The sequence below is a fragment of the Halichoerus grypus genome, chromosome 14 (genome assembly GCF_964656455.1).
Source record: "Halichoerus grypus chromosome 14, mHalGry1.hap1.1, whole genome shotgun sequence".
Lineage (NCBI taxonomy): Eukaryota > Metazoa > Chordata > Mammalia > Carnivora > Phocidae > Halichoerus > Halichoerus grypus.
The window spans coordinates 13,876,154-13,903,758 of NC_135725.1; the positions used below are offsets into that span (position 1 = coordinate 13,876,154).

The following is a 27,605-nucleotide window of genomic DNA, read 5'->3' on the forward strand; positions in this document are numbered from 1 at the left end:
CCTGGGTGGCTCAGTGGGTTAAGCATCTGCCTTCAGCTCGGGTCATGATCCCAGGGTCCTGGGATTGAGTCCCACATCAGACTCCCTGCTCAGCGGGGAGCCTGCTTCTCCCTCTGCCCCTCACCCGACTTGTGCTGTCTCTCTCGCTCTGTCTCTCAAATAAATAAATAAAATCTAGGAAAAAAAAGAATTTTATGTTTTATGTTTTTAAGGAAAAGCACGGAAGTGAATTCCACCATCACCCAGTGATGCCCGTATCCTAGTTATCTGGAAGAAATACTCCCTTCCACTAATCTTTTACTTGGTCCTGGGAAATAATGCTAGGTATCTCTTTCCTTTTAAAAATTTTAATAGCCGCAATATATAAATATGAATAGGCACTGCTACAAAGCTCATATTTCTGTACTACAGTTTGCAGCATAGATATAATCATAATAGTATAACGTCTTCAAGATTCACTTTTCCACTATAAATTAACAGTTTTAAATCACACTCAACTATAAATGTAAATCTCTCCCAAGTTTCTCCAGGAGACATTTCTGCCATCCAAAAATAGTTCATTTATTCTCTTAAGTTATTCTTGTGTATGTGCATGTCTCTGAAATTCAAGACAAACAGTTAATTTAAGGCACAGAGTTTAGCTGCTTTACCAAGGAGATGAAGCCCCTAAGTGTGTATGATCCCTGCACTGAACAAAAGGATATACACTTTGACCAGAATGACCCCTGTCATAATGTTCTACAGAATAATCCATTCCCATAAAGAAAAGCTAAGGCTTTCTTTGTTCATCAAAATTAAAAACTGAAATGATGAGGCACTTGGCCATGCATGTCTTGAATATGAGAAGCCAGAAAGATTGCACACGATTCACTAAAAATGCACTCTGAAGGTCCAATAACCCCACCCATCAGCCCACCTCTTTTCCTCCATTTGGCATCCATGTTACCACACTCATAACTACTACCTGGCATGAATGATGCAGAAGAAACAAAAAAGCATCTCAACCATATCCTGCTTTCAGTGAAATAAGCAGTATAGAAAACAATGCCATGCTTGAACTAGATTGTCACACATGACATTACATCCATATACACCAGAATACTTCTAAACATGAAGACCAAACACCTGAAAGCATTTAACGTTACTTACCTGCGAGCCCGCAGCTGCATTACTAATCAGGTTATTGTTCGGATGAGCAATCCAGAAAGTTGAAACAGCCCTGCAAGGCATTTTTTAAAAGTGACTTAAACACGAGTCATGCAAAAATCCTGCCCACTAAAAAAACCTCCCCCAAAACATCTACCCCACAAAGTTAAAGGCCTTGGGCGCCTGGGTGGCTCAGGTGGTCAAGCGACTGCCTTCGGCTCAGGTCAGGATCCTGGAGGCCCAGGATCGAGTCCCGCATTGGGCTCCCTGCTCAGCAGGGAGTCTGCTTCTCCCTCTGACCCCCCCTCTCATGCTCTCTCTCTCTCTCTCTCTCTCATTCTCTCGCTCAAATAAATAAAATCTTTAAAAAAAAACAAAGTTAAAGGCCTTGAACCGCACATATGAGTTTTTCTCTCTGCCAGTTACTCACATGCAGTCCGTGGAGGGCACAGGGACGTAACTGCCGAACACTTTGTCTCGCATGGTGGTGCACATGGAGTTATTCCTATCAGTGGGGAGGAGGGTGCCGGGTTTGGTGAGGAGGCCCAGATTGTGGAACAAAGTATTTCTCTGTTCGACACCATCTTCCAAAAAGAAACAATGACCCAGTGTGTCAAATCCGATTGTGTCTTTAATCTGCAAAAACACAAGTGTGCAATGTCAATGGTAACGTGAGTGACTGCGGTTTAAATGACAAGTGCTATCTACGCGGCACACTTGGTACAGACGCAAAGAGAAGTTTTCATCTTAACTGAAGGGGCAGAGTCAAATGCCAGGTGTTATCGATCTCTTCATAGAGAAAAACGCCAGAATTCTCAGGAAAAGGAGGCTAGAGTAAGGCATGCGCTACAAGAGCTTAGTTACACCAAATGGAGAGGTTGTGACAATGCAGGAGAGTTAACATGCATCCGTGTGGTGAGAGGCTACGTACCAGCAGACCATTTGTCCCATGCACAGTGATGCAGCGTGAGAAGCTGTGATGAATAGATAAGCCATCCACAAACGTCGCGTGTCTGTACCCCCCCTTGTAATCCACGTCTCCACACAGGTGAAAATGAACAGGATACCGCCCCAGCTGCTGCTGACCCATGTGTTTCAATTCCACGTAAGAAAGATGGACGGAAGTGAAATTTTTCTTTATCTGTAGGACAAGATAACCGAAATCAAACCGATACACTTTGGAATATTCACGTAGCAAAAAAATACGTTTCTTTTCTTTTTTTTTTTAAAGATTTTTTTAAATTTATTTGACAGAGAGAGACACAGTGAGAAAGGGAACACAAGCAGGGGGAGTGGGAGAGGGAGAAGCAGGCTTCCCGCCAAGCAGGGAGCCCGATGCGGGGCTCGATCCCAGGACCCTGGGATCATGACCTGAGCTGAAGGCAGACGCTTAACGACTGAGCCACCCAGGCGCCCCGCAAAAAAATACGTTTCTAATAGAAAATGTCTAAAGGGGAATGCATATTAAAATATTTCTTTTCTTTGGGACCCGGCTTTCCTGGATCTCCAGTTACTAATTTAGCAAATGCTTTTTTTTTTTCTTCTAAGTAATCTCCATGCCCAACATGGGACTCAAACTCACGACCCTCAGATCAAGAGTCGCATGCTCTATTGACTGAGCCAGCCAGACACCCCAGCAAATGCTTCTTAACATAAGTGAATACTTTCAAGAGCCATAAAAATAGCCTCTAATTAGGAATAAAAGGAAATGTAACCAGAAGAGCTACAGAAATGATTTCTATATATGTAACATGTTTTGATTTGTTCAAATATTTTGGTCATTTCCAGTCTTGTCTTGTTCTTTCATTTCTATAAACGCCACCATAGTTTGATAAATAGTTATCTGTAAATTTTCCCTCAATGTTCTAGCACATAATATTATTTACTTCAATTCTTTTTAAAAATTTCTCTGTGGGGTGCCTGGGTGGCTCAGTCCATTAAGCATCTGCCTTCAGCTCAGGTCATGATCCCAGGGTCCTGGGATCGAGCCCCGCCTCGGGCTCCCTGCTTGGCGGGAAGCCTGCTTCTCCCTCTCCCACTCCCCCTGCTTGTGTTCCCTCTCTCGCTGTGTGTCTCTCTCTCTCTATGTCAAATAAATAAATGAAATCTTAAAAAAAAAATTTCTCTGTGATCCACAATTTAAGCATTCTATTTTTAAACACTGGATTTTTAATCATACTACTAAAAACAAAGGAATAACACTGACCAACATTTCAGTAAACAGTGTAAAAGAAATGTTGTTAACAAGCATAACCTACTCAGTGCACAAAAACTGATTTTAAAACACATGTAGCCAAAACACAGCCCAGAAGTCCAGTTAGTATGCAGTGCAAGGCTTACCATATGGTAAGTGCTCAGTACTTTTAGAGAATAAAAATCTGCATACAAAAAATATTTTTACAGAAAGATATTACTACTGCTTACCCTTCCATAATATCAAGTTTTCAAAAAGAATCATCTGATCCTTTCAGAGATTGCATGCATGGGACAAAATGGTTTAACTACAGGTTGAGGTCAACTAAATGAAGATAGTAACTTTCTCTTTTAATTATGCAAAATCTCTTTACTGTCACTGAATAGAAAACTAAAATATGATTTCTTTTTAATATCCATATAGATCTCATTCCAAAACTTGAAAGTTTTGGGGCTCCTAGATGGCTCAGTTGGTTAAGCGTCTGCCTTTGGCTCGGGTCATGATCCCAGGGTCCTGGGATCGAGCCCTGCGTTGGGCTTCCTGCTCAGTGGGGAGTCAGCTTCTCCCTCGCCTTCTGCTCTTCCCTGCCCTGCTCATTCTCTCTCTAATAAATAAATTTTTTTAAATGTTAAAAAAAAAAAAAACTTGAAAGTTACTGCAAACATGTATTTGGCAACCAAGTCTCATTAAATCTTTTTGCCTACCATGACATGTCCCCCAAAGGTATCATAATCAAAGAATTGGCACTGGTTTCCAGCATAGCATGAGTCCTCCATCTCTCCTTGGATTACAACGTTCCGGGTGAGAATTCCGACCTCTGCTCTCATGTCTACACCATCGGTGATCTCACCCATGTGCAGGAACTGAGGGGCTTCTGGTTGACGTGGGCAAGAGACAAAAAATATTTTAAAAAAGAACATATGAAACATCAAAAAGGCAGTCCTATTTATTCTGCAATTCCAAGATACCAAAATTTATTGTCTGCTTCCATTCCTTAATACCTCAGAATCACAGACTACAAGGAAGCAAGGATTTTAAAGATTATTTACTCTAACCACTCACTCAATGTCAAAGCCACACACAGGGAGCTTAATCCTCTCCTGAATGGCACCAACATTCTGGAATATATGTAAGTATCCTCTTTCTCTCTCTCTATCTCACTCTCTCAGGTTCCTGTCCATATGCTCTTGTTCTTATCCCCGAGGGCACATGAAGAACCAAACGCATGGTGAATCCAGAAAAATGAATGGTTTTGTAGATGTTGATAACGAGGTATTAAGTTATTCTTGCTTTTACTTCAAAGCTAAACTAATATGCATTTAAATATTAACATTACAAACATTACCATCTTTCTTACTTCTTATTTTAATATTAGCATGCATTCTTTTAAATTTCCACCTTTTTGGAAGTCTAGAAACACTTTAATAATGAGCTTTTCTCTGATGTTTTTATTACATAAACTCAGGAAGGAAAAATACAAATAAATCAAGCAGTTGAGATCATGGGAGATTCATTATCATGTAGACTTGTTAACAAGAGTGGGAATTTCCAAAACAAAATTAATGCCAGATGGTAACATAGTTTTTTTTGGGTTTTGTTTTCTGCTTATGCTCTATATTATCAAGAAGGAAAAGTACAACATTGAATGAAGCACAGAGAGAAAGTGCCAAGTGAGCCAATCGTCCTATTTTTTTTTAAAGCAAAAGCTGTTTCCCTTAAACTGCAAAGCTCTAAATTACCCATGAGTGTGTGCTTATTAAATAGTTACTGTAAACTCTTTGGTTTTATATCATAAGTGTATATAATCTTGAGTACAGAAGGAAGGGAGACAATGTAATAAATGAAATGCATAGTAAATTCCACAAGTGAGGCAACATATAAAGGAGCTTTGCCTATTACCTGGCTCAGGATAAGTACCTGGTAAATGTCAGCAATTCTTCCTAAACACAGCTTACAGTACGGATCTCACTGCATATTGCTTTCCCTCAAAAAACATGATTCAAGCTTATGATAAAAAAATGTAGTCTATGAAAATACCTTTCTGGTTCTTTTTTTTTTTTTTAAAGATTTTATTTATTTATTTGAGAGAGAGAGAATGAGAGAGAGTGAGTACATGAGAGGGGGGAGGGTCAGAGGGAGAAGCAGACTCCCTGCTGAGCAGGCCCGATGCGGGACTCGATCCAGGGACTCCAGGATCATGACCTGAGCCGAAGGCAGTCGCTTAACCAACTGAGCCACCCAGGCGCCCAATACCTTTCTGGTTCTATTTTAAATATTAGTGAGATCTGTTTTTTTGCCAAGGAAGTAGGCACTCAAAAATCATGAGATTTAGGGGCGCCTGGGTGGCTCAGTCGTTAAGCGTCTGCCTTCGGCTCAGGTCATGATCCCAGGCTCCTGGGATCGAGCCCCGCATCGGGCTCCCTGCTCCGTGGGAAGCCTGCTTCTCCCTCTCCCACTCCCCCTGCTTGTGTTCCCTCTCTGGCTGTCTCTCTGTCAAATAAATAAAATCTTAAAAAAAAAAAAAAAAATCATGAGATTTTGTTTTAATTAAGAAGAAATTCATATGTAAATATGAATCAGTTGATAATTGGATGATTATTTGATAGTAGAAAATTAATAAGAAAGAAGTTGGAATCTTGGATCTTGGGGGAAAAAAAATCAATCCATCTAGTCCACATCATTTTTTTTCTTTTTAACAAAAAAAGAGCACAAAAACACTGATTTGCCTGCTACATATCATTAACAGCAACACTACTGTTCTCTAACTACTCTTATCTAACATCCTCTGGGATCTAGTGTTCAAAGCACCCCAGTGCTAAGATCTTCAATATCCAGATGATGATGGTGATGACACCTTGGCTTTGGGGTAAGGTTGACAGGGCGGTGGGGGAGGGGGGGAGAGACTGCAGGAATCAAATGCCAAGAAGGATTCTGAGCAGTCCGATACCTTTGACTTTGACCTGGAAGCGGTTGCACTCAGGACAGGGGAGTAGAGTAAACTCCTCTGCTTGGTACATAGAATAGTCTGTGCTTGCAACCACGATCTGGTCTCCAGGTTTCCAACTACTAACATCATCCAGCAGATGAAGCTTCACTCCATCCACAGCCTCCACCCGGAAGCCTGAAAGAGAAACACCTAAACCAAAAAGCAAGAAAGAAAATGATGCATTAGTAGGCACTTCCCCCCCTAAAATCAACCTCCCCACTGACTCACAAATCCAAAGTTAAGATAGACACAAGTCAGTATATTTTTACCAGCGCTAACTATGTGCCTGTCATTCTGCAGATACTGATGATAAAAAGATGAACATGGACAGCCCTGACCTCCAGGGTAGAGAGCCCCATGTTCCCCTAACCACGATGGTATAGGAAATGTCCCACTATTCTTCTTGATCCCCAATCTCTCGCTGTACTTCAACTCAGTGCTAAAACTATATTACTGCTTCCAAGCAGTCCTGAAATGTAGTAAGAACATATCACACATAAGTAGACGCCGCCAAACACGGAATAGGTATGTAATAAATACTCAGTGCTTCAATGTGATCCAAACACAGGATGAGAGATAGAACATTAGCACACACATAATCTTAAGAATAAAAGTCTGCCTCAGGCAATCTCTCATTTCTGGGCCTTTGTTCATACTTAATTCTTTAGCTACAATGTACTTCCACTCTTAATCCACCAACCAAGATACCATCCCCATCTTATAAAGGTCAGGCAAATCTTTTTTTTTTTTTTAGTAATCTCCCCCCAATGTGGGGCTCGAACTCACAATCCTGAGATCAAGAGCCACATGCTCTACTAACTGAGCCAGCCAGGCCCCCCCAAGATCAGGCAAACCTTTAAAGACTTCCCCAATATCCTTGCTGGAAGCAACCTCCTTCTCCAGTATTCTCATTCTAGTGTTCCCTCTGGTATTATTCATACCTGTCCAACGGGAGACTAGCTCACTTCCTTGGAAGGTGCATTCATGAAGGCAGCAGAGTACGTCCACCTGCATATTTGCTCCTCTATTTCGTCATGCAAACTCACAGATGTCTGCTGAAGGGATGAGCATTCCCACCATGATCTGCAATGTCACCCAGAGACCACAGGATAGTGTCCCTGTCCCACTCCGCTCCTTCCCTGTAATGACACCAACTCTGCAATCTATGTGACCCAGGGACTACTAATCACTGATCTCTCCCAATGCCTTCTTTCGAAACTCGAAGTTGGTTCCCAATTAGGCAGGCAAAAACCGCAAAGTTGATCCAACATCTCCTTCATTTACTCTTTTATGTGCAACCAAGTATAGAAGCATTTCCTGCTTCTAAAACATCCGTGATAGAATCTGTCCCAAACCAAAAGCTGACTTAATGCAACTGTATACACAACAGATAGAAGCTACTTCATAAGCTCGATGGAGAAGAAAACACCGCATCTCAAAGGTATCTGGTGCCCTGTATCTATACTTACAACCATCCTTCCAATTAACCGCACGCTGCTCTGGGGTGACTTTAAGATTCCGACACTAAGGGTCAATGGCAGGAGCGAAGAAACACATTGACTCAAGTGAGGGAACTCAGAAAGAGGGAAATTCGGGCAAGGCACAAGGAATGCCGCAAATAACCCTGACAATCCTGAGCCAACTCTCCTGATAAAACCTAACCTGAGCAAGTGTTCCTTCAGATGCCAAACTACCATACGTTTGTTTTCACAAAGGACCAAAAGAAAAGTACCGGGAAAAAAAAAAAAGTAAAGTAGCTTTTTTCTTTTACATATTTCTTGCATCCAGATACTAAAGCCTATGATGGGATTTGGTCTAAATAATAAGACTAACAATAATGACTCTAATAACAGGGGCGCCTGGGTGGCTCAGTCGTTAAGCGTCTGCCTTCGGCTCAGGTCCTGATCCCAGGGTCCTGGGATCGAGCCCCGCATCGGGCTCCCTGCTCAGCCAGGAGCCTGCTTCTCCCCCTCCCACTCCCCCTGCTTGTGTTCCTGCTCTTGCTGTGTCTCTCTCTGTCAAATAAATAAATAAAATCTTAAAAAAAAAAAAAAAAAATAATGACTCTAATAACAACAGCTAATAGTTGCTGGGACTTCACATGCATAATAAATTTTTTTTAAGCACAAAAATAACCAAGAACCCCTAGCAGCAATGACAATCGTTGCCCAAATTTTCAGATTTTACCAAAAAAAAAAAAAAAAATCTAAAAAAGAACAACTAAGAAACATTAATTTTTTTCACAGAATTTTTCAAAAACTGCTTTTTAAAGAAGAGGACTGCTAGATACATCAGGTTCAATGCCAAAGACCATTAGAATTTGTTTCTGTTTAAAAAAAGAATTCAGGGCGCCTGGGTGGCTCAGTCGTTAAGCGTCTGCCTTCGGCTCAGGTCATGATCCCAGGGTCCTGGGATCGAGTCCCACATCGGGCTCCCTGCTCAGCGGGAGGCCTGCTTCTCCCTCTCCCACTCCCCCTGCTTGTGTTCCTGCTCTCGCTACCTCTCTCTCTGTCAAATAAATAAATAAAAAATCTTTAAAAAAAATAAAAAAAAATAAAAAAATAAAAAAAAAATAAAAAAAGAATTCAGATGGTTAGAGCGGGAAGATCGTATCATTCACTAGGTCCTCACTTTTTCCTAGCTTCAGAAGAAAATCCTGCCTAAGATTTCCTCCCATTAACACTAGCGAATTGGAAATACGAAAGGCAATAAGCTCACCCTCCTTGCTTCCTGGAGAGATTCTCCACCTCTTCCAGAAAGTAAGAGTCATTGAGAACACGGGACCCAATATCCTATGATAGCTAGAGTGGACCCTCTTCCAGAAATGAGTAGTCACTGGTAATGTAGAAATGAAAACAAAATTTTCCACAGAGGAAATGTTGATTGAGGTTCGTCAGTAATTATCCTCTACATGAACTTTTACTGGAAGCAATTCCACTAACCTCTTCACGCAGGACCAAATTCTTGCTAAGAAATGTTTCTTGTCCACCTATGCTTTTTGCCAGAGGCAACCACGATGGGGTAGAAAGCAGTGGTCCTAGAGGCAAAAAGCAGAGCTTCCTCGTCCATAGTAAGTACCATCTCCTCAGCCCAAACCCAGAAGGCTGCTTAGAAGCAACATGTGAAAGTCTCTGTTTCATACAAGGAACTCTATTTACCTGTTTATTTTTTTTTTCAGATTTTATTAATTTATTTGAGAGAGAGTGAGTGAGCACGAGCTGGGTGAGGGGCCGAGGGAGCAGACTCCCCGCCGAGCAGGGAACCCGACGAGGGGCTCAATCCTGAACTCCGGGACCATGACCCGAGCCGAAGGCAGCTGCCCAACCAACTGAGCCACCCAGGCGCCCCTACCTGTTTATTTTAAAGCAAAAGATTTTGTCTCTTTAATTACAGTGGTACAAAATACACCATTATAACCCAAGTCATCTTTGGATCATCAATAAAATAGCTAACACCGGGATGCCTGAGTGGCTCAGTTGGTTAAGCGACTGCCTTCGGCTCAGGTCATGATCCTGGAGTCCCGGGATTGAGTCCCGCATCGGGCTCCCTGCTCGGTGGGGAGTCTGCTTCTCCCTCTGACCCTCCCCCATCTCATGCTCGCTCTCTCATTCTCTCTCTCTCAAATAAATAAATAAAATCTTAAAAAAAAAAAAAAATAGCTAACACCCAGTGCTTCCTAGGCACACTGTGTGAAAAACTTCATATTCTTCCCCCTGGATACCCACAGCAGCCCTATGTGATAGTTTCTCTCATCATGCCCATTTTTCAGATGAGGAAACTGAGGGTTAGGAAGTTAAAGTCACACGCCCACCATCACATAGTAAGTGAAAGAGCTGGGCTCTCTGTCTCCAGAAATCCATCTTAGTAAACAGTGCTACCCTGCTGCTCAAAACCAAGGTATGAGCCCTAAAATCAACCCTTCTAGGTAATAAGGCACTTCTCAGTTACTCATTTCACAATAATTTTGGTATAATTTTTGCTTGCAAAAGAAAGGTAGTGGGCAAGCACAGACAGGAGGCTGCCAATCCATACCTGGCGCCAAAAAACCTGGCCGCAAAGTAGGTGAGTAAACATCCTTAAAGAAACAAGTCAGGGCTACCCTAAACACCCAGTACTGGGCATTATTTGAACAAATTATGGTTCCTCTAAAAGGTGAATGAGAATAAAAATTATGTTGAAAAAAAAAAAGTTGAAGACCTAAAATATTATTTAAAGCGAGGGAAACAAGTCAAAACAAAATGAGCACTAGGGGAGAAAACACATAGAAGATAAAAAATGACTAGATTATTTGCACAAAAACAATTCTCTCTGAATGATAGGGTTAGAGCTTAATTTTTACTTTGTACTTTTCTGTGCTTTCCAATTCGTTTAGAAGATAAATGCATTAGCTGGATCATCAAGGAAAAACTGCTGAGAAAATGAGAGGTTTGTTTGTATAGCGTGTGTGCAAAAGTAATACTTACTACATGTCTACATAAAGAGAAGATCCAAAGTACAAGAGCATATTCATACAAGGCAGCTCACCCTGTCACATCTAGATTGGTTCAAAGGGTACCAAATCCAGGAAACAAATCCATCTCTAATAGTTAACCACACTTTATGACTCGAGGATCAAGAACAAAGTGACCAAACTAGAAAAGAGCATTCTCCAATCCAGCAAGAACTCTTTGAGTTGAAAGGATCAACTGTAGGAGGGAAACTATAGGTTTCACCTTCAACCAGTTGAGAAATCGAATCAGATTGTCCTTTGAATACAATACCACCCAAAGAAACCAGTCTTCCACAGTACTTACCAATGTCTCACAAGGGTCTAAACCATACTTGCTCACCTTCAATCCATTCACTATAAGCTGTCACGGTGAATTTCTGACCATCCACAGTATAAAATTCTCTTTGGGCAAGAGCCTTCCCTCCACTGCTATGATTTTCATAGTTTCTCACAGACTCATTGCAAGAAATACTTCCTCCATCGATGACACCAACCAAAGCCCACGCTTGCCTAGAAGGGAAAAGAGCATGTGCCTTATTTGTCATGGTACCAGCTCAGATCCTTGACACACATGTTGTGTCAGGTGCTGCTTAATGCATGTATTTCATTTTTATCAATCCCGCTCTCTCTTTTTCCATGAGGCTGCAAGTCCAAACCTTGACTGAAGTCACCGACGTCACAGAAGGAAATGCATCTGGATTTTAAATCCTTGTTTGTTCAGCTCTGTAAGAGGCGAAACACCGATGGTTGGGACTAAAATGAATCACTGTCTTCCTTCCTCAATACACACCCCTATTATTCACCCATCATTCTGGCCACAAACCCATCTATTCCCCTTGTTTTAAAATGAGTATGGCATGCACCCCAATGTTTAGAGCAGCATTATCAACAATAGCCAAAATATGGAAAGAGCCCAGACGTCCACCAACTGATGAATGAATAAAGAAGATGTGGTGTATATATACAATGGAATGTTACTCAGTCATAAAAAAGAATAAAATCTTGCCATTTGCGAAGACACGGATGGAGCTAGAGTTTATTATGCTAAGAGAAATAAGTCAGTCACAGAAAGACAAATACCATATGATTTCACTCATGTGGAATTTAAGAAACAAAACAGATGAACATAGGGGAAGGGGGAAAAAAAAGAGAGAGAGAGGGAAGCAAACCAGATGGGACTCTTATATATAGCGAACAAACTGACAGTTACCAGAGGGGAGGTGGGCTGGGGGCTGGATGAAACAGGTGATAGGGATTAAGGAATGCACCTGTCGTGATGAGCACGGGGTGATGTATGGAAGTATTCAATCACTATATTGTACACCCGAAACTAATATTACACTGTAGGTTAACTAACTGGAAACCTAAATAAAAACTTTAAAAAGAGAGAAAAGAAAAAATTAAAAAATAAAATGAGTATCGCCTGCTCTCTTTTGAGTTCTCAGCAATGTTCTCAAATCTGGCTGCATCATGGAATGACATGGGGAGCTTTAGGAAGCCATCCACACTCAGACCCAGCCCAGACTGACGCCATCATCATTTCTCCAGGTGGGGCATGGCATTAGTATGTTTTCAAAGCTCCCCAGACGATTTGAATGTGCAGCCACACTTGAGAACCACTGAGTTAGAGAGTGGTTCTCACTTTGGTCAAATCAGATTTGATTTGGGTCCCCACCCGCTGATTGCTTGAGGTGAGGCCAGAGCATGCGCATTTCTAACAAACACCCAGGTGACGCTGATGCTCCTGGTCTGGGGACCACACTGAGAACCCCTAAGTTAGAGGTCAGAGGTGAGAGCATCAAACACCTGGGGGCCCTCCCCTTCAGAGATTCTTATGTAAAAATTTCTAAGGTGGCCTTGGGCATGGGATTTAAAAAAAAATCTCAGGAGCGCAAAGCTGAGAACCACTGGGTTACTGGTTTCTTAATAATCTTAAATCAAAGTTGTATAATCACTATCCAACAGATTGAAAATTTTGCATGTCATGTATCTATTTGTTAAAAAACAACTGTGTTTGAAAATGCCCCTTGGGGCGCCTGGGTGGCTTAGTCATTAGGCGTCTGCCTTCGGCTTGGGTCGTGATCCCACGGTCCTGGGATCGAGCCCCACATCGGGCTCCCTGCTCCCCGGGAGGCCTGCTTCTCCCTCTCCCACTCCCCCTGCTTGTGTTCCCTCTCTCGCTGTGTATCTCTGTCATATAAATAAATAAAATCTTTAAAAAAAAAAAAGAAAAGAAAATGCCCCCTAATTTCATTTTATTTCTGTAATAAACATCCCAGGGACTTGCTCAAACTTGTGGCCAAACTAAAAAAAGAACAAAGACAAAAAGCCAAAAAAAATTTTGCCTTAAGATTCCTGGTTTAAAACCCGGAAAGAAAAATGTCAATTTCCTACTCTAGAGGGATATATATATATATATATATATATACATATATATATGCCAAATGTAATCTATGCCAGACAGATGGCTGGATACTCAGATAAAAGTTAACCAAAGCATGCCTATATCCTTATAAATTCCACACCTGCCCCTGCGTGGATTAGCTACTCTTCAGCTGACTACGCTTTATAGCTCTATTTATATTCCTTGATACAGCACAAAGAATCAAATGCCAAATGTCTCAATTTATTATCTCCTATGTGAGAGGAAAGGAGAAGAAATAGCAGAGGCTTCCTTTATTTACCAGAGCTGCCTCAGCAACTATAAAACAATGTTCTATTCTCCTGACATTATCTCCAAAACACTCCTACTTCCCTCCTCTACTTGAGAAAAATTTCACCACACAGAACAGTATCTTCAAAGGCGGGTGTTTATGTACATTGGAGATAAGGTCAAAGCAATGGAACATTGGCAAAGGATCACAACTCAAATTCCTCTGTCAAATCAGCAGCATTATTTTCAAGGGAATTTGGAAACCAGGAGGAAAGGAACCCAAAAAAGCCAAACAAAATATTCACCGCTGATGATCACACAAATCCAGGAAAATAATGGAGTAAACAGACAAAAGTTGTCATCCTGGCATATACTGGATAATGAAACAGAGAGATCGTGTTTCCACTCCTAGGGCTATAAATTACAGAACTACGGACACATGGGTTTTAAGAGATGGATAAAAGAACATTTGGAGAAAGCCTTTTTTTTTTTTTAAAGATTTTATTTATTTATTTGACAGAGACACAGCGAAAGAGGGAACACAAGCAGGGGGAGCGGGAGAGGGAGAAGCAGGCTTCCTGCCGAGCAGGGAACCCGATGCGGGGCTCGATCCCAGGACCCTGGGATCACAACCTGAGCTGAAGGCAGACGCTTAACGACTGAGCCACCCAGGCGCCCCATGGAGAAGCCCTTTTTATAACAGAGGTCCGAACTGGACGGGATGTCCAGCAGTGCGCGCTGGGGTAGTCACACAATAGAAAATGAACAGCAATGAAAACAAACCAGCCCCGCACATACCAACACACATAACCGTTATGTTATGTATATATAACTCAGTTAACACAGAGTTGAGCAAAGAAGCCAGATGCAAAATAGGATATATTGTCTGCTCGCATTGACACGAAGTCCAGAAAGAGGCAAACCTGAACTTTTCGCGATCTCCACAAATTCCGGTGAGTGGTTATCTTTGCTGAGCAGAGGGAGTGATCAGTGAAACAGAGGGGACACAGCCAGGGGGCTTCCGGGCCACTGGCAATAATGATCTATGTCTTCACCTGGAGGGTGACTATCCAGGTGTCACGTTGTGATTAGACCCTGCATTCTTGTTTTTAGCACTTTTCTGCATATTATATTTAATCCTGAAATTTTTAAGAACCCACCTCCGAGATTTGCCACCTGCTATTCCCTGTCTAGAAAGCCCTCCTTCTCCGACTGCCTACAGAGCATGCTCCTAAACTCCCCTCAGGCTTCTCACCTTTGGGAAGCCTCCACAGATTCCCCAAGCCGATCTGGGGGCTCCCTCTACCTGCACTCCCATTCCAGCCTATAAGCAAGGGTCTCACTGTACGCTCCCGTCTCTTTAGGTGTGTTTATCCACCAGATTAAACAAGGGCTCCGAGGCAGTGTTCTTTCATCTCAGCACCTAGGGGTAACCCAGCACTCAGCACCTCCTCAATATCCCCGGGGTGAAGAAAAGGCATTTTGAGAACATTACAGACACTTTTCTTCATTAATTTTGTCTTCTTAACTTTCTCTAGAATTTCCGCAGATACTGTTCCATTCCAACAACCAACGGAAGGAAAATAATAACTAGATCCATCAACCATCCGAGGAAAAAAATAACTAGACCCTTTCAATATGTGAGTTTTTTAAGTCCTCTTCCTTTTCACGGCAGACTCATTCCCTGGCTTTACGAAGAACAGTAAGCAGAATTAAAACTTCTCTTTTCTGAATTACATGTTGAGCCGGCTACTTCCCCCAGCCTCAGGGCTGGATGAGGAAATCCTGGTGAGCTACAGGACGGGGGCCCAGGCTCCAGCAGCGGCGGCGGCCAGGACTCTGTGTGCATGAACTTGCTAGCCCTCCAGTCTCTTGCTTTCCTCACCTGCGCCCAGGCTCCATAGACCTGCCCCAATCAAACAAGCAGACGCAAATCAGCAGGCAGAGGACTCCAAAAAAGGAAAACAACACTGGGCACGTGCCCCTCCCTCAGGCTGTCCCCTGCAACTTTTATACCTTCGTGCAGAATCAAGTAGCCTGCGTTTCATTCGGTTTGCCCAAGGTGATGAAAGAGGGAAAGAAACTGCCCTGGAGCTGCCAGTCTCTCAGTAGCACATTTCCATTCTTCACTTTTCAAAGCCCGACACTCTGGTTCACAGAGTGCTTCATCAACCGAAGCCAAGAGAAGAGAGTTTTGTAACCAGCATCCCGCGCCCCCCAGACCCATGTTTCAAAGCAAGAGTGGCCATATTCTGACACCCGAAGCCAGGCTGTGGCGTGTCCTGTCCCTTTCTGCAGCCCCTGTCATACAGACACAGACTCCAACACGGAGCTGGGGAGGAAGGTAAAAGGTCTGCCCACCTGTAGCCCAGTCCTTGGATCAGCTTACTTCCCAATCGGTCCTGGATCATCTGTATGGTTCCTTGCAAGAGGCTCTTGGCTGCCGAATCTCCGACCGCTATGGCGACAATCCGGCCTGGATCCTGTATTCTCAGAAATTCCTGCAGTCGTCTACTCTCATTGTGGTATTCATGGGTATCAAACCTCGCACTTTCCAAAATTTTGGCCGTGTCTTGGTCAATGATCCTCACGTTGAGGCCCCTAGAGAAGTCCTTTTCAAAGGCGTAGGACCCAAAGGTCAAGCCTGAGGAGTGCAGAGTTCTCGCCAACAACGTCCACGAGACCTTCTGTGTCCCGTGTATCTCCAGTGTCCCACCAGCTTCCACACCAATAAATTTCTTGCCAAATGTTGGCATACTTTCACCTTCATCTGACTTGCCATACAAGGCCATTGTCGCTTTGGATTTATAGCGGCATTTTTCTGCTCCAATATGAAGCGCCCCACCATCCTTGATCAGGATGTAACGAGTCCTCAAAGTAATATTTCTGGATCCATCTTTATCATCGCCAAATACAAGCAATCCTGCAAGGAACAACACTAGTATCAGCCAACTCCCAAAACATCTCTCTGGGATATAGAGAAACGGAGTTTACCTTAAGTGGGGGTGAGGAAGAAAAGACTTCTGCAGTTAAGTTGGGGAAAAAATTTATTAAGAGTCTGCTTAGAAAATTAAGCCTGTTTTCAAAATAGTAAAGGTAGAAATGGAGAGTTCATGTCTCAGCATGCTAGAAATGCCCAGGGGCATGAATTTCAACCCATTCACCTTAGGGCTAAATTATTTTTAGAAAAATATCTAAGAGCCTCCAAATCATTTTTACATATGTTAACCCATGTTAATTCTCTCATCACTCTCCGTAGCTGTAACAAAGATTTAGCTATGAGAGATCACCTTCTGGAACTGTTTCCTTTCCTTTCAATCCGAGGTCTTGACTTGAGTGATTTCTAAGGTCCTCTTAGCTCTTGAATTCTATGGTTCTACCTTAGGAACTTCTCATGCCCCATGGATAGACCAACACCACATTCTAAAGGCTAAGAACAGTTTTCTACATACAGAACATCAAATGCCCCCCACAGCAATGAGCAGCCTTGCAGCCCCCATAGGCAGGAACCATTCCTCACCTCCATCCTGAATGACTATAGAATTCACCGTGGCATCTGAGGTCAGCCGGAACATATCTCCCTCCTTGATAACAACTTGCTTTGCAGAATCTTGTCCTGGATCCCAGTTCCTGAGACGTGGGTTCTGATCTGGGCAATTCTCTATAAAAAAAAATGCAACATCAGTATCGCATCAATGCAACAAAATGCAAGAATGCCTTTAGCCAGATCCAAGTACTACCCTCATTTTTTGCAATCTGCAGGGGATGGGCAGACCTGTTTTAAGTCCCTGCCATAAGGATGGAAATCCCATCCCATTCCACCTAGCAGATATATCCAATCCTTTACTTCAATGCATAAAAAAGGTTGCCCTACACAACTAAGTTGCTACCATCTAGTTTGGGTCTAACTCCACAAGGGAAACACGGAGTTCCCCTGAATCATCTACTCTGGAAATAAATTAACAGCAAGAGGCAAAACTGTGATTTGTCTTTGGACCCACACTAGGAAGCAGTTTTAGAAAACAAAATATATTCACAACATACTAGTAAATTAAAAATGGGAACTGCTAAGTAATAGGTATGTCAGGTCTTCCCAGGCTCCTTCCTGTGCACAGTAGGTGACAGAAGCACCTCTATCATTCCACAGACCGCAGCTGATAAATACCAGCTGATAAATACCAGCTATCTGCAGATAGGCACGCTTTCCCAGTGAAACTGGAAGAGGCAAATGGCCCAAGGCATGACTTCTCATTTTCAGAGATGAGGAAACTACAGACCAGAGAAGCTAAATCCAAGATTACTCAGCAAGCTGAGTGACATGCAAGTTCCCCCTTAAGAAATGAGGTTTACTGGACGTGTCGCGTTCCTTTACTAGAATTAGGATTTGCCCCTTGAACAGAGGATGGAAACATAAAAGTATTCTGCATTGCCATAGCTATTTAATGCATGAGACCTTTAGTTGCTGCTATAATTGGGGGGGAGGGCAGGAATCACACGGGTTTCGATCAACTCCTGACCAAGTATTTACACGGGATTCATTTGCTCACTTTGTACTAGATACTGTAAAATTTATAAAGCACAGGATGAACTCACAGCCTGCAGAGCTTATACTATAGCTTGGGAGAGAAGCCACCAGCTAGGCAATAATTAAACACTGAAGAATGTGGTCGTCGCGTGATGCGCAAATGAGCTCAGAGAAAGGAGGGGTGGGCTGGAGCACCTGAGACAGTTTCAACGGAACAGGACCCTAGACCTGGACCCTCAAAGGGTGGATGGTACTTAAATAAGAGGAGCATGGGGGCGCCTGGGTGGCTCAGTAGGTTAAACATCTGACTCTTGATTTCGGCTCGGGTCATGATCTCAGGGTCCTGAGATGGGAGCCCTGTGTCGAGCTCCATGCTGGGGCGTGGAGCTTGCTTAAGATTCTCGCTCTCTCTCTCCCCCGCTCTGCGCCTCCGCGGGCTCCCTCTCCAAAAAAAAAAAAAAAAAAAAAAAGAAAGGAGCATGAAGGTGAGAGATGCAAGTACCCCTCGCTACCCAAGTCCGTTGGTTGCTCAGTTAGAAGGGCAAGGTGCAGCCCATATTTAAACTCAGCCAAGGGAGGGATAGGCAAGGTGTGCTTGGGAATCATATGAAGGTGAAAGGTACATGTTGGGAAATCATAGGAGGAAAAGTAGAGAGGCTGAGTGCAGCACCAAGATATTAATTTTTATGGAAAGAAAATTCTGATTCCTCGTTTTGAATTGTGTAACCCTTAATGCAAACATCTCATTTCTAAGCACTCGTGTTGCCCTAGGCTCATGCTCTCTCTTTGAGGTGACAGTAACTACTGCAGTTAAAATCAGCCTCACTAGTTAAGTCCTTGGCAATTATCTCATGTAATTTTTCTCAAAGCAGTTTCATAATCACCGACATTTAATTCAGATAAATCAGTGATCGTTACTATTAGACTAGAAATAATCCTTAAATGTTTCTTTCCGCTGAAGAAACAAGAAATCTCTTAAATGTGTTCTGACTTACTACTAAGGATTTCTTAAACTTCTCTTCAACCTCCCTCTCTTCCCATAAAACATCGAGCTGGAACTTTCCATGATGTTACATCACAAGCAAATGCATGCCCCATATAACAAGCACTATATACCCAGCTACTGAGAAGGAAATCCAGCCTTTTGACATGAAGAGCCTACCAAATGGTTATATAATTTCTCTTGGTTTTTGTTTTGTTGTTGTTGTTTTGTTGTTTTGTTTTTTTGAGAGAGGAAAAGAGAGAATCTTAAGCAAGCTCCATGCCCAGTGCAGAGCCCCCTGCTGGGCTCGATCTCACAACCCTGAGATCATGACCTGAGCTGAAATCAAGAGTCAGACGCTTAACTGACTGAGCCACCCAAGTGCCCCAATTCCTCTTGTTTTTAATTATTTCCCAGGAGAGCATGCTTCCTTAGGAACCATCACCAAAAACTCTCATCTATTTCCTTCCAGTAAAGTACACTTAATGAGGAAATCCATGGTCTGCAGAAAGCGCTGACAAACAGCTCGACAGCCCCACCTTCCCGGCTGCCCACTGTTAAGCTGCGGGTTCATTATTAAGATTATATAACAGCAATAACCAAAGTGAGGCTGACCCCGAAGGATGTCAGCATACCACGTATTTCTACCAAAGTTCTACACTTATACTGCCAAAATGTGAAACTACAGAACGTTGATTCAAAGGAACCACATCAGTGATTCACGGTCTTAGATGGAAAGTGAAAACATCAATTAAGGCCACGGATTTCAGCTCTGATCTTCCCCCCAGATCTGGCATCTCTTTACTGCAGATTACTTGTGAAGAATGACTCAACTGCAGCGAACTTGGTTATTTTGCTGGAGAAAAGGGAAGAGAAAATCAATTTGAGGAGCCAACAGAAAGCAGTGTGACAAATTCATTCCGTGGTCGACTGGCCTGGTCAACAAAGATGTTGATATGAACATCTCTTACTTCAGGTCTATTTTCTTAGAAGCATTGACACAATCTCCCCCAGGACTTCAAAGTCTATAAAACCGCTAAAGCACTCATGGAAACTAAATAAAATAGTATTTGTAAGTCTTGCAAATAATAACATGCTTCTCAGATGCTGTATCCATTTAAGGAGGCATCTAATTTGACAAAAATCTGTCCTAGATAGTAAAAGAAAAAAAAACTGCAGACAAAAATGATGCCCCAGTCCAGGTTGTTATGGTCCGCTTCTCCTTCAACAGCCCTGAGCCATCTGATTTTCAGCCTGGTAGATGGGACTCTATCCTGAGCCCATTCTTTATTGATACTAGATTGAGACTGACAATGAATTTCTTCAAAACCATTTGAAGTACTGATATATTACCAACTTGCAAAGCAAAGGCCATTTAAGAAATAAAAACGTGCCACAAGATATTTAATTATGAAGTAATAAGGGATTTTTAGATAAATGTATCAGACCTTAAAGCTCCTAATGGATGTTTTCCTTTCAGGATACACGTTGTTCCTCAAAAATACTTGAAGCTTCTCTTTTAGAACTGTCTCCTAGCCAGTTTCAAGCCACAGAACACAAATCTTAGTATTTTCACTCATTTAAAAATAAAATCAAATGTAGTTTTATCACTACATTTAGTGAATTTTTTTAATATATATATATTTTTAATTTTATTTTAAGTAGGCTCCACCCCAACATGGGGCTCGAACTCACAACCATGAAATCAAGTCACACACTCTACGGACTAAGCCAGCCAGGTGCCCCTACATTCAGTAATTTTTATCACTAAAAACTTTTGGCAGTCAGAAAATCATACTTACCACAAAGGATGAAATTATGCTACCTCAAGAATTAGGTAAAGATTCTTAAAATGAACATTTTGAAAAGAAATGCTCCAAAAACATCTTGAGCACTGGGACAAAATAGCAAAATGGAAGGAAGAGCAATCCTTCGGCTGTATCATTTCCAGTGGATTCCTTTAACAATTGCTTTAATAAGCAGTTAGGCCTTCTATTCTCTAATTATATATGAATTAGCTAGAGCCAAGTTAAGATAACACAAGCTTTTCTTTTTAATTCTATTCTCCTATTTCCTTCCCTCCTCCTTCTCCTAGAACATGTGCTCTGTACACGTGGGTGCCCACACGTGCGTACACACACACTTACCATCTGGAGCGTATTTTGAGGAGATCCCTAAAATGACCGCGAGTGCAACAAAAAATGAGAAACTAGTGAAAGCAAAGCAAATGAAGGTATTTTTGTGCCTCTTCTGCTTCTGTCTTTCTCTCTGGGCTTGCTGCTCTTCAGGGGAGAAAGCAAAGGTGGCCCGGGCTTCCTGTCTGATGGAGGTCAGTTTGGCTGAAGCTTGGCTCTTTGGAGGAGGAGGGGGCCGCAGGGGCACAACCTTCCCTGGCACGTAGCCAGACGAGCGATGGCTGCTTCCATTCTGAGGCTGGAGGAAAGCAGGGGAGTGTCCCCTGGAATCAGTGGCATGCATGATAAACTGTCACTGCAAAAAGAAAAAAAATTAAGGTTCAGAAATGTGAGAATTGGGGCACCTGGGTGGCTCAGTCGTTTAAGCGTCTGCCTTCAGGTCAGGTCACGATCTCAGAGTCCTGGGATCGAGCCCTACATCGGGCTCCCTGCTTGGCGGGGAGCCTGCTTCTCCCTCTCCCACTCCCCCTGCTTGTGTTCCCTCTCTCGCTATGTCTCTCTCCGTCAAATAAATAAATAAATAAATAAATAAATAAATAAAAACTAAAAAAAAAAAAGAAATGTGAGAATTGTAATGGCTTTTTTTTTTAAAGATTTATTTATTTGAGAGCGCGCGCGCGTGACCGAGCAGGGGAGGGACAGAGGGAGAGAGAGAGAATCCTCAAGCAGACTCCATGCTGAGTGCAGAGCCTGACGTGGGGCTCGATCCCAGGACCCTGAGATCGCGACCTGGGCCGAAACCAAGAGTTGGCCGCTCAACCGACCACGCCACCCAGGCGCCCCTGTAATGGCTTTACAAAGTGTTTTTTATTGTGATCAAATCACGTCGCATGAAACTCACAACTTAAACCATTTTTAAAGTGCACAATCTGGTGACATTCAGTACCTTCACAATTTTGCACAACCGTCACCACCAACCATCTCCAGGACATTTTCATCATCCCAAACAGAAACTCTGTAGCCATTATGCAAGAATTCCCCATTCCTCCCTTCCCCCCGGTCCCTGGTAACCACTGTAACGACTCTGAAAATACCAAGTCAGCTCACACCCCTGAGAGAGTCACTGTCTTCTAATGTCACTGCTTCTTGAGCCTGGCTGCACATCTGAATCACCCACTAACATTAAAGCCCCGTGCCACACCCCAAACAATGAAGTCAGGATCCAAGCATCTCTAGCTTTTAAATGCCCCCCACAAAGCGAGTCTAACGAGCACCTTGGTTGAGAGCCACTCTAAGGCAACCGTTCTCAATTTGCATTGTGCCTAAGAATCACCAGGGATATTTGTTATTTCCAGCTCAATTGGTGCATGGATTTTGTATCTTTAACACATACCCTGGTGAGACACTGAAGCAAGTGGTCACACTTTTTGAGTATCATGACTCTAAGCTCTTCCAGCTGAAGTTAAAGTCCATGCATCTTACGAAGACCGTAAGTTCCAATAGACAATCTTTCATGTTTAGGTGTTCGATTTCCCTGCTAGATTTTTCTTTTTCTCTTTTTTTTTTTAATTTATAGATTTTTTTTTTTTTTTAAGATCTTTATTTATTTATTTGACAGAGAGAGAGAGAGAGACAGTGAGAGAGGGAACACAAGCAGGGAGAGTGGAAGAGGGAGAAGCAGGCTTCCCACCGAGCAGGGAGCCCGACGTGGGGCTCGATCCCAGGACCCGGGAATCATGACCTGAGCCGAAGGCAGACGCTTAACGACTGAGCCACTCAGGCGCCCCTCCCTGCTAGATTTTTCTTTTGGTGAAGCAACTTAAGCATTCGTACCTGTGTTATCTCTTACCTATAGACTATGAATTCATTTACTGAGGAAACCTAAAGTCTACATTCTCTGGTTAAAAAAGAGACAACAGGCCCAAAACGGAGTCCCTTGTGCTAAGGCCATGTCACCAAACCAAGACTTAACATCTAACCTAATTGTGGTTTCAGACTCTCTCAGGAACGTAACCTTTAACCAGTCTGAAGTTACCTGGTCAGCACTAGTAAGATAATCTGCTTGACAGACCCCTGCCTTCCCCCAAAGGAAGGTGACCTCACCTGAAACAATCCACTCTTTGCTAGAAACTTCTTTTTCTGCCCTCTGCCTCCCATTTTGTAAAGCTCCTTGGAGCCCCTTTCTATCTGCTAACATAAGATGCTGCCTGATCCATGAATCATTAAGTAAAGCCAATTAGATCTTCAAATTCACTCAACTGAATGCTGTTTTTTAACAATCTCTTTAAATCTTCAAATTTTGTTTAAAAAATAGGCATTCAAATATTATGGTTAGAATAATTAAAAAAAAAAATCTAACTCAGAATCCTTACTGCCAGGCACTGTTCTAAACCTCTCACGTATATTACTCATCTAATACATTTAATACAACAAATCTCAGTAGCTCCCATGGTCCCCATTGTACACATGAGAAAAACTGAGGCCTACAAAGGTTAATTAGCAAGTATATGGGTAAACCAGGACTCAAACCCAGGGCGCTAGAGTTCAGGCTCTTAACCATTATACTAATGTGTCTTTCAGAACAACTGAGAGGCGATATGTCAAAGAAATCAGTTTTCTGATTTGCAAGGGTGTAACTAGAATGAGTTGAGTCTGAAAGAGCACATTAATATTTTCAAGAATTCTTCATGCAGAAGTTCACTACAAATGATTCTTATCTAAGAGAAGCTGACACATAAACCAAGGTCCTTTTTATTCTTTATAGTAAGCACCTGTTAAGTTTCTGAATGAAAGAGTAAGTTTTGAATGCAACCCTATTCTGTTACTTTGCAAAGTCAAAGAAAGAATGCAAGGAAGCAAGAAATGCTATGCTTATATCATGTTCTTATTGCAAGGACTGTGGGTAAATAAGATGTGTTCAGTGGCTTCGGAAACATGGTGTTCAACCTCTTTCCTTACTTCTCTTCCTTAATAAGTAGAGCATCTCAGAGTCACCTGATTTCATTCAGTACCCTTGTGATTAATCCCCTCATCTTCTGCCAAAACAATGAATAAGATCCAAGTCACAAGGGTACCCCCAAATTGCTCTAAACTACAGCAAATCCATGAAACACAAAATGTGGTCATTAGAAAAGCCATTAATAAGCATTCCCAGGAACCAAACGACCTGGAAATTAATGGGGACAGAAAGGGAATCTAATCAGGAATTGATGCGGATTTTACATGGGGCAAAGAACATTCCCAGAGTCAGAGTGTCTGTCAAAAACACTTGGTTAGTGGGGTTTGATTTCTGAACAAAAGTAATTATTGAGATGAAGCTTAAGCTCCGTGACAAAGGGAAGAGAACACGATTCAAGGTGCTATTGAAGAAACTGCTGTATGTGCCAAACAGCAGAACGAAATAATGGAGACATCCTGCTGGAACAAATGAGAGAGTATAACAAAGACCCCTTTATGATCCTCTATTAACAAAGACAGGATGAAACTAGATATTCTTGAGTGCCAGGCTCACCAGGGTGGGAGGGGAAGCAGGACTATAATCTGCTCTGAAAGGGAGTGGGAAGCTTTTGTTCGAGGCTGCAATCATCTGATACTTCATTGTTTCAGGGTGAGAAAGGTTGTTATTACTTAACAGGCTGGAGGGCCCTTTTGTGGGCGATGATGTGTCTCCAGATGTACCCACAATATAATAACAGGCAGTAAGAGGCTAAATGAAGCCGCCAACCCACTGGGAATAATTTGTGTCTTCACATTCACAAAACGATATCCTAACGTGGAAAACTCTGATGGTGTCTGCCACAAATTAAAATGGTGAATAAATGAAAAATAACTGTGGCTCTGTTTTCCCCATAACTCTTTTGTAAAACTAAATATATATATTTTTTTTAATTTTTTTTTTTTTTTGAGGAAACTCTACACCCAACATGGGGCTTGAACTCATGACTCCCCGAGATCGAGTGGCTTGCTCTGCCAGCCAGGCACCCCAAAATTAAATATATTTATGTTCATATATTCCGAGCCCATTAGCTCCACTTTACTGGAAAACATGTAAATGCATAAGCGACAGATACAAACATTCTTTTCCTAAAAAGTAAACACACTGTTGAAACCATCTTAAAAATTACAACCAGGGACACCTGGTTGGTTCAGTCAGAAGAACATGCAACGCTTGACCTCGGGGTCATGAGTTCAAGCTCCATGTTGGGTGTAGAGATTACTTAAATAAACAAATAAATAAACATTTAAAACATTACAACTAAAAAAATCATTTTATACAGACTTCTCTTTCAATTTATCATCATTTTTTAAAGATACAAGATACAAATACACTGCTTTAGAATTTCACTTTACATTTATGAGTTTACTTTAGGAGTAGGATTATGAATCAATTACTTAAAAATATGATTGCTAGTTACAGATTTCAATTCTTTGTGGGAAGAATTGACATTTCACTCATTCAATAAGCAATTGTGAGCTCTCTTGCAGTCACTAGAGAATTGTGGTAAGCACCATGGAGGACAGACAAAAGATTTGCAGCATCCCTAAGAAATACAATTCCTAAGTTCAATTTTAATGACTTGCTTGAAGGCAGAGTGGAATTGACCAAGGAAATACAGTTGACCCTTGAACTAAGGGGCGGTTAGGGGCACTGATCCCCACCTCCCCCACCAAGCAGTCAAAAATCCATGAATAACTTTTGACTCTCCAAAAATTTAACTACTAATAGCTTACTGTTGACCGGAAGCCTATGGATGACATAAAACAGTGGATTACCACACATTTCGTATGTTATATGTATCATATACTGTATTCTTACAATAAATGAAGCTAGAGAAAAGAAAATGCTATTAAGAAAACACATTTACAGCTTGGATTAGTGTGAGTTTAAGGTTCTGAGAACAAAGAGGCACCTAACAGAAGAAAACATGAAGAGTTCCCTCCAGCTCTCAAGACTTCAAGGTGAGTCTGAGCTGTCATTTTAAACTTTTTATGACAGACCAATGTTTTTATTCAATACACTAATAAATTTGCTCATATTACATGTCATTTTTAAGAGGGCTGTCTCCCTCGCGTAAAGAACACAGTACTCTATGGAAGGAACACGTTCGTATTTTATGATGTATTAGAAGAACTAGTACAGCCTGAGCTAAATCCCTAAACACTGACAGATAATCCAAAATGGGGCAAAACCAAGTCACTCGAGTTCGGAAATGCACCCCATGAGGGTTTTGAAACATAACTTTTGGCATTTGAAAGTATTCTCTCATATGTATTTACTGGATGGTAAAAAGTGGTAGCCCAAAAGGCTTAGTAATAATTAACTAAGAAGTAAAATCATTAATAAATAAATATCATCTGTCATATTTCATGCTATCATAAAAATAAATATCATGCCATTAAAGATCTTCACAGGCAATTTAGGCAAAGATTTAAAGTAGGTAATACAAGAAATTACTAAGAACATGAAACCATATCAACTTGAAAGATATAAATGCAAATGCTGAAAAAGGGGAAGCATTCAAAATCTACTATTTTTGTCAAAAAAAAAACCTCACAAAAAACATCTTTAAAACTTGCTATTATTTTATTTATTTTTTTAAGGATTTTATTTATTTATCTGTCAGAGAGAGAGGGAACACAAGCAGGGGGAGTGGGAGAGGGAGAAGCAGGCTTCCCGCCGAGCAGGGAGCCCGAGGCGGGGCTCGATCCCAGGACCCTGGGATCATGACCTGAGCCGAAGGCAGACACTTAACGACTGAGCCACCCAGGCACCCCAAAAACTTGCTATTATTTTAAATAAAATTCTTCTGTTGGATAAAAAAGAGTGTACAACCTCAAACAGTAACTCAAGGTGGGAGGAGTCTGTGCATTTGGCAAGAGCACTCAATTATAAGAAGTAATCGCAGAAAATAATTTATTTTGGAATTTCAATAACATTAAAGGAGATCAGGTTGGTGAGAGTTTCTTGCGCCTATAAAAAAAAAAAAGAGCATGGTTTTAAGAAAATTGATATATTCTCTTTTAAAGTCGTCAAACACCGTGCTATCCCATCCATGAAGCCCTGTCATCTCAGGATTCTACAAGAAGTTCCCTGGCTGTTCTTCCCTGCACTCTGTCTAAAATTCTTGGTCGGATGGCTCAGTTGGTAGAGCCTGTAACTCTTGACCTTGAGTTCAAGCCCCACGTTGAGTGTAGAGATTACTAAAAAAAAAAATTTTTAAATAAAACTCGAGTTGGATCATCTTGCTTTCTGCCTTATGTTTCAGTTAACATGTGGACTTGCCCATCCATCCCCTGCAGTTGACTATAAGCTTCTTGAGAACAGGGACTAGTCTTCCTTATCTTAGGATTCTCACAGGACCTTCCACATCGTAGGTCCTCACTAGGTGCTTGTTGAACTCAGATCACTCTAGCTCTATAAACCACACACACACGCACACACAGATTGGGATTTCCCACTCAATCTCTCCTTGACATCCTTGAGGCTCTGGGAAA

At 41.9% G+C, this 27,605-nt stretch overlaps 1 protein-coding gene across 6 annotated transcripts in view; it reads right to left on the reverse strand.

Annotated features, from left to right (window-relative positions):
* Window positions 1-27,605, reverse strand: part of CEMIP2 (cell migration inducing hyaluronidase 2) — a 79,549-nt gene that overhangs the window by 41,052 nt on the left and 10,892 nt on the right. For all 6 annotated transcript variants that reach the window (XM_036079967.2, XM_036079951.2, XM_078062154.1 and 3 more), the window contains 9 exons: window positions 21,123-21,465; window positions 16,989-17,129; window positions 15,830-16,391; window positions 11,156-11,325; window positions 6,288-6,476; window positions 4,045-4,214; window positions 2,078-2,287; window positions 1,577-1,782; window positions 1,150-1,219 (listed from right to left, as the gene is read on the reverse strand). In XM_036079967.2, the coding sequence (XP_035935860.1) occupies window positions 1,150-1,219; window positions 1,577-1,782; window positions 2,078-2,287; window positions 4,045-4,214; window positions 6,288-6,476; window positions 11,156-11,325; window positions 15,830-16,391; window positions 16,989-17,129; window positions 21,123-21,453 (2,049 nt within the window). In that variant the 5' untranslated portion in view covers window positions 21,454-21,465. The remainder of the gene's footprint in view (window positions 1-1,149; window positions 1,220-1,576; window positions 1,783-2,077; window positions 2,288-4,044; window positions 4,215-6,287; window positions 6,477-11,155; window positions 11,326-15,829; window positions 16,392-16,988; window positions 17,130-21,122; window positions 21,466-27,605) is intronic.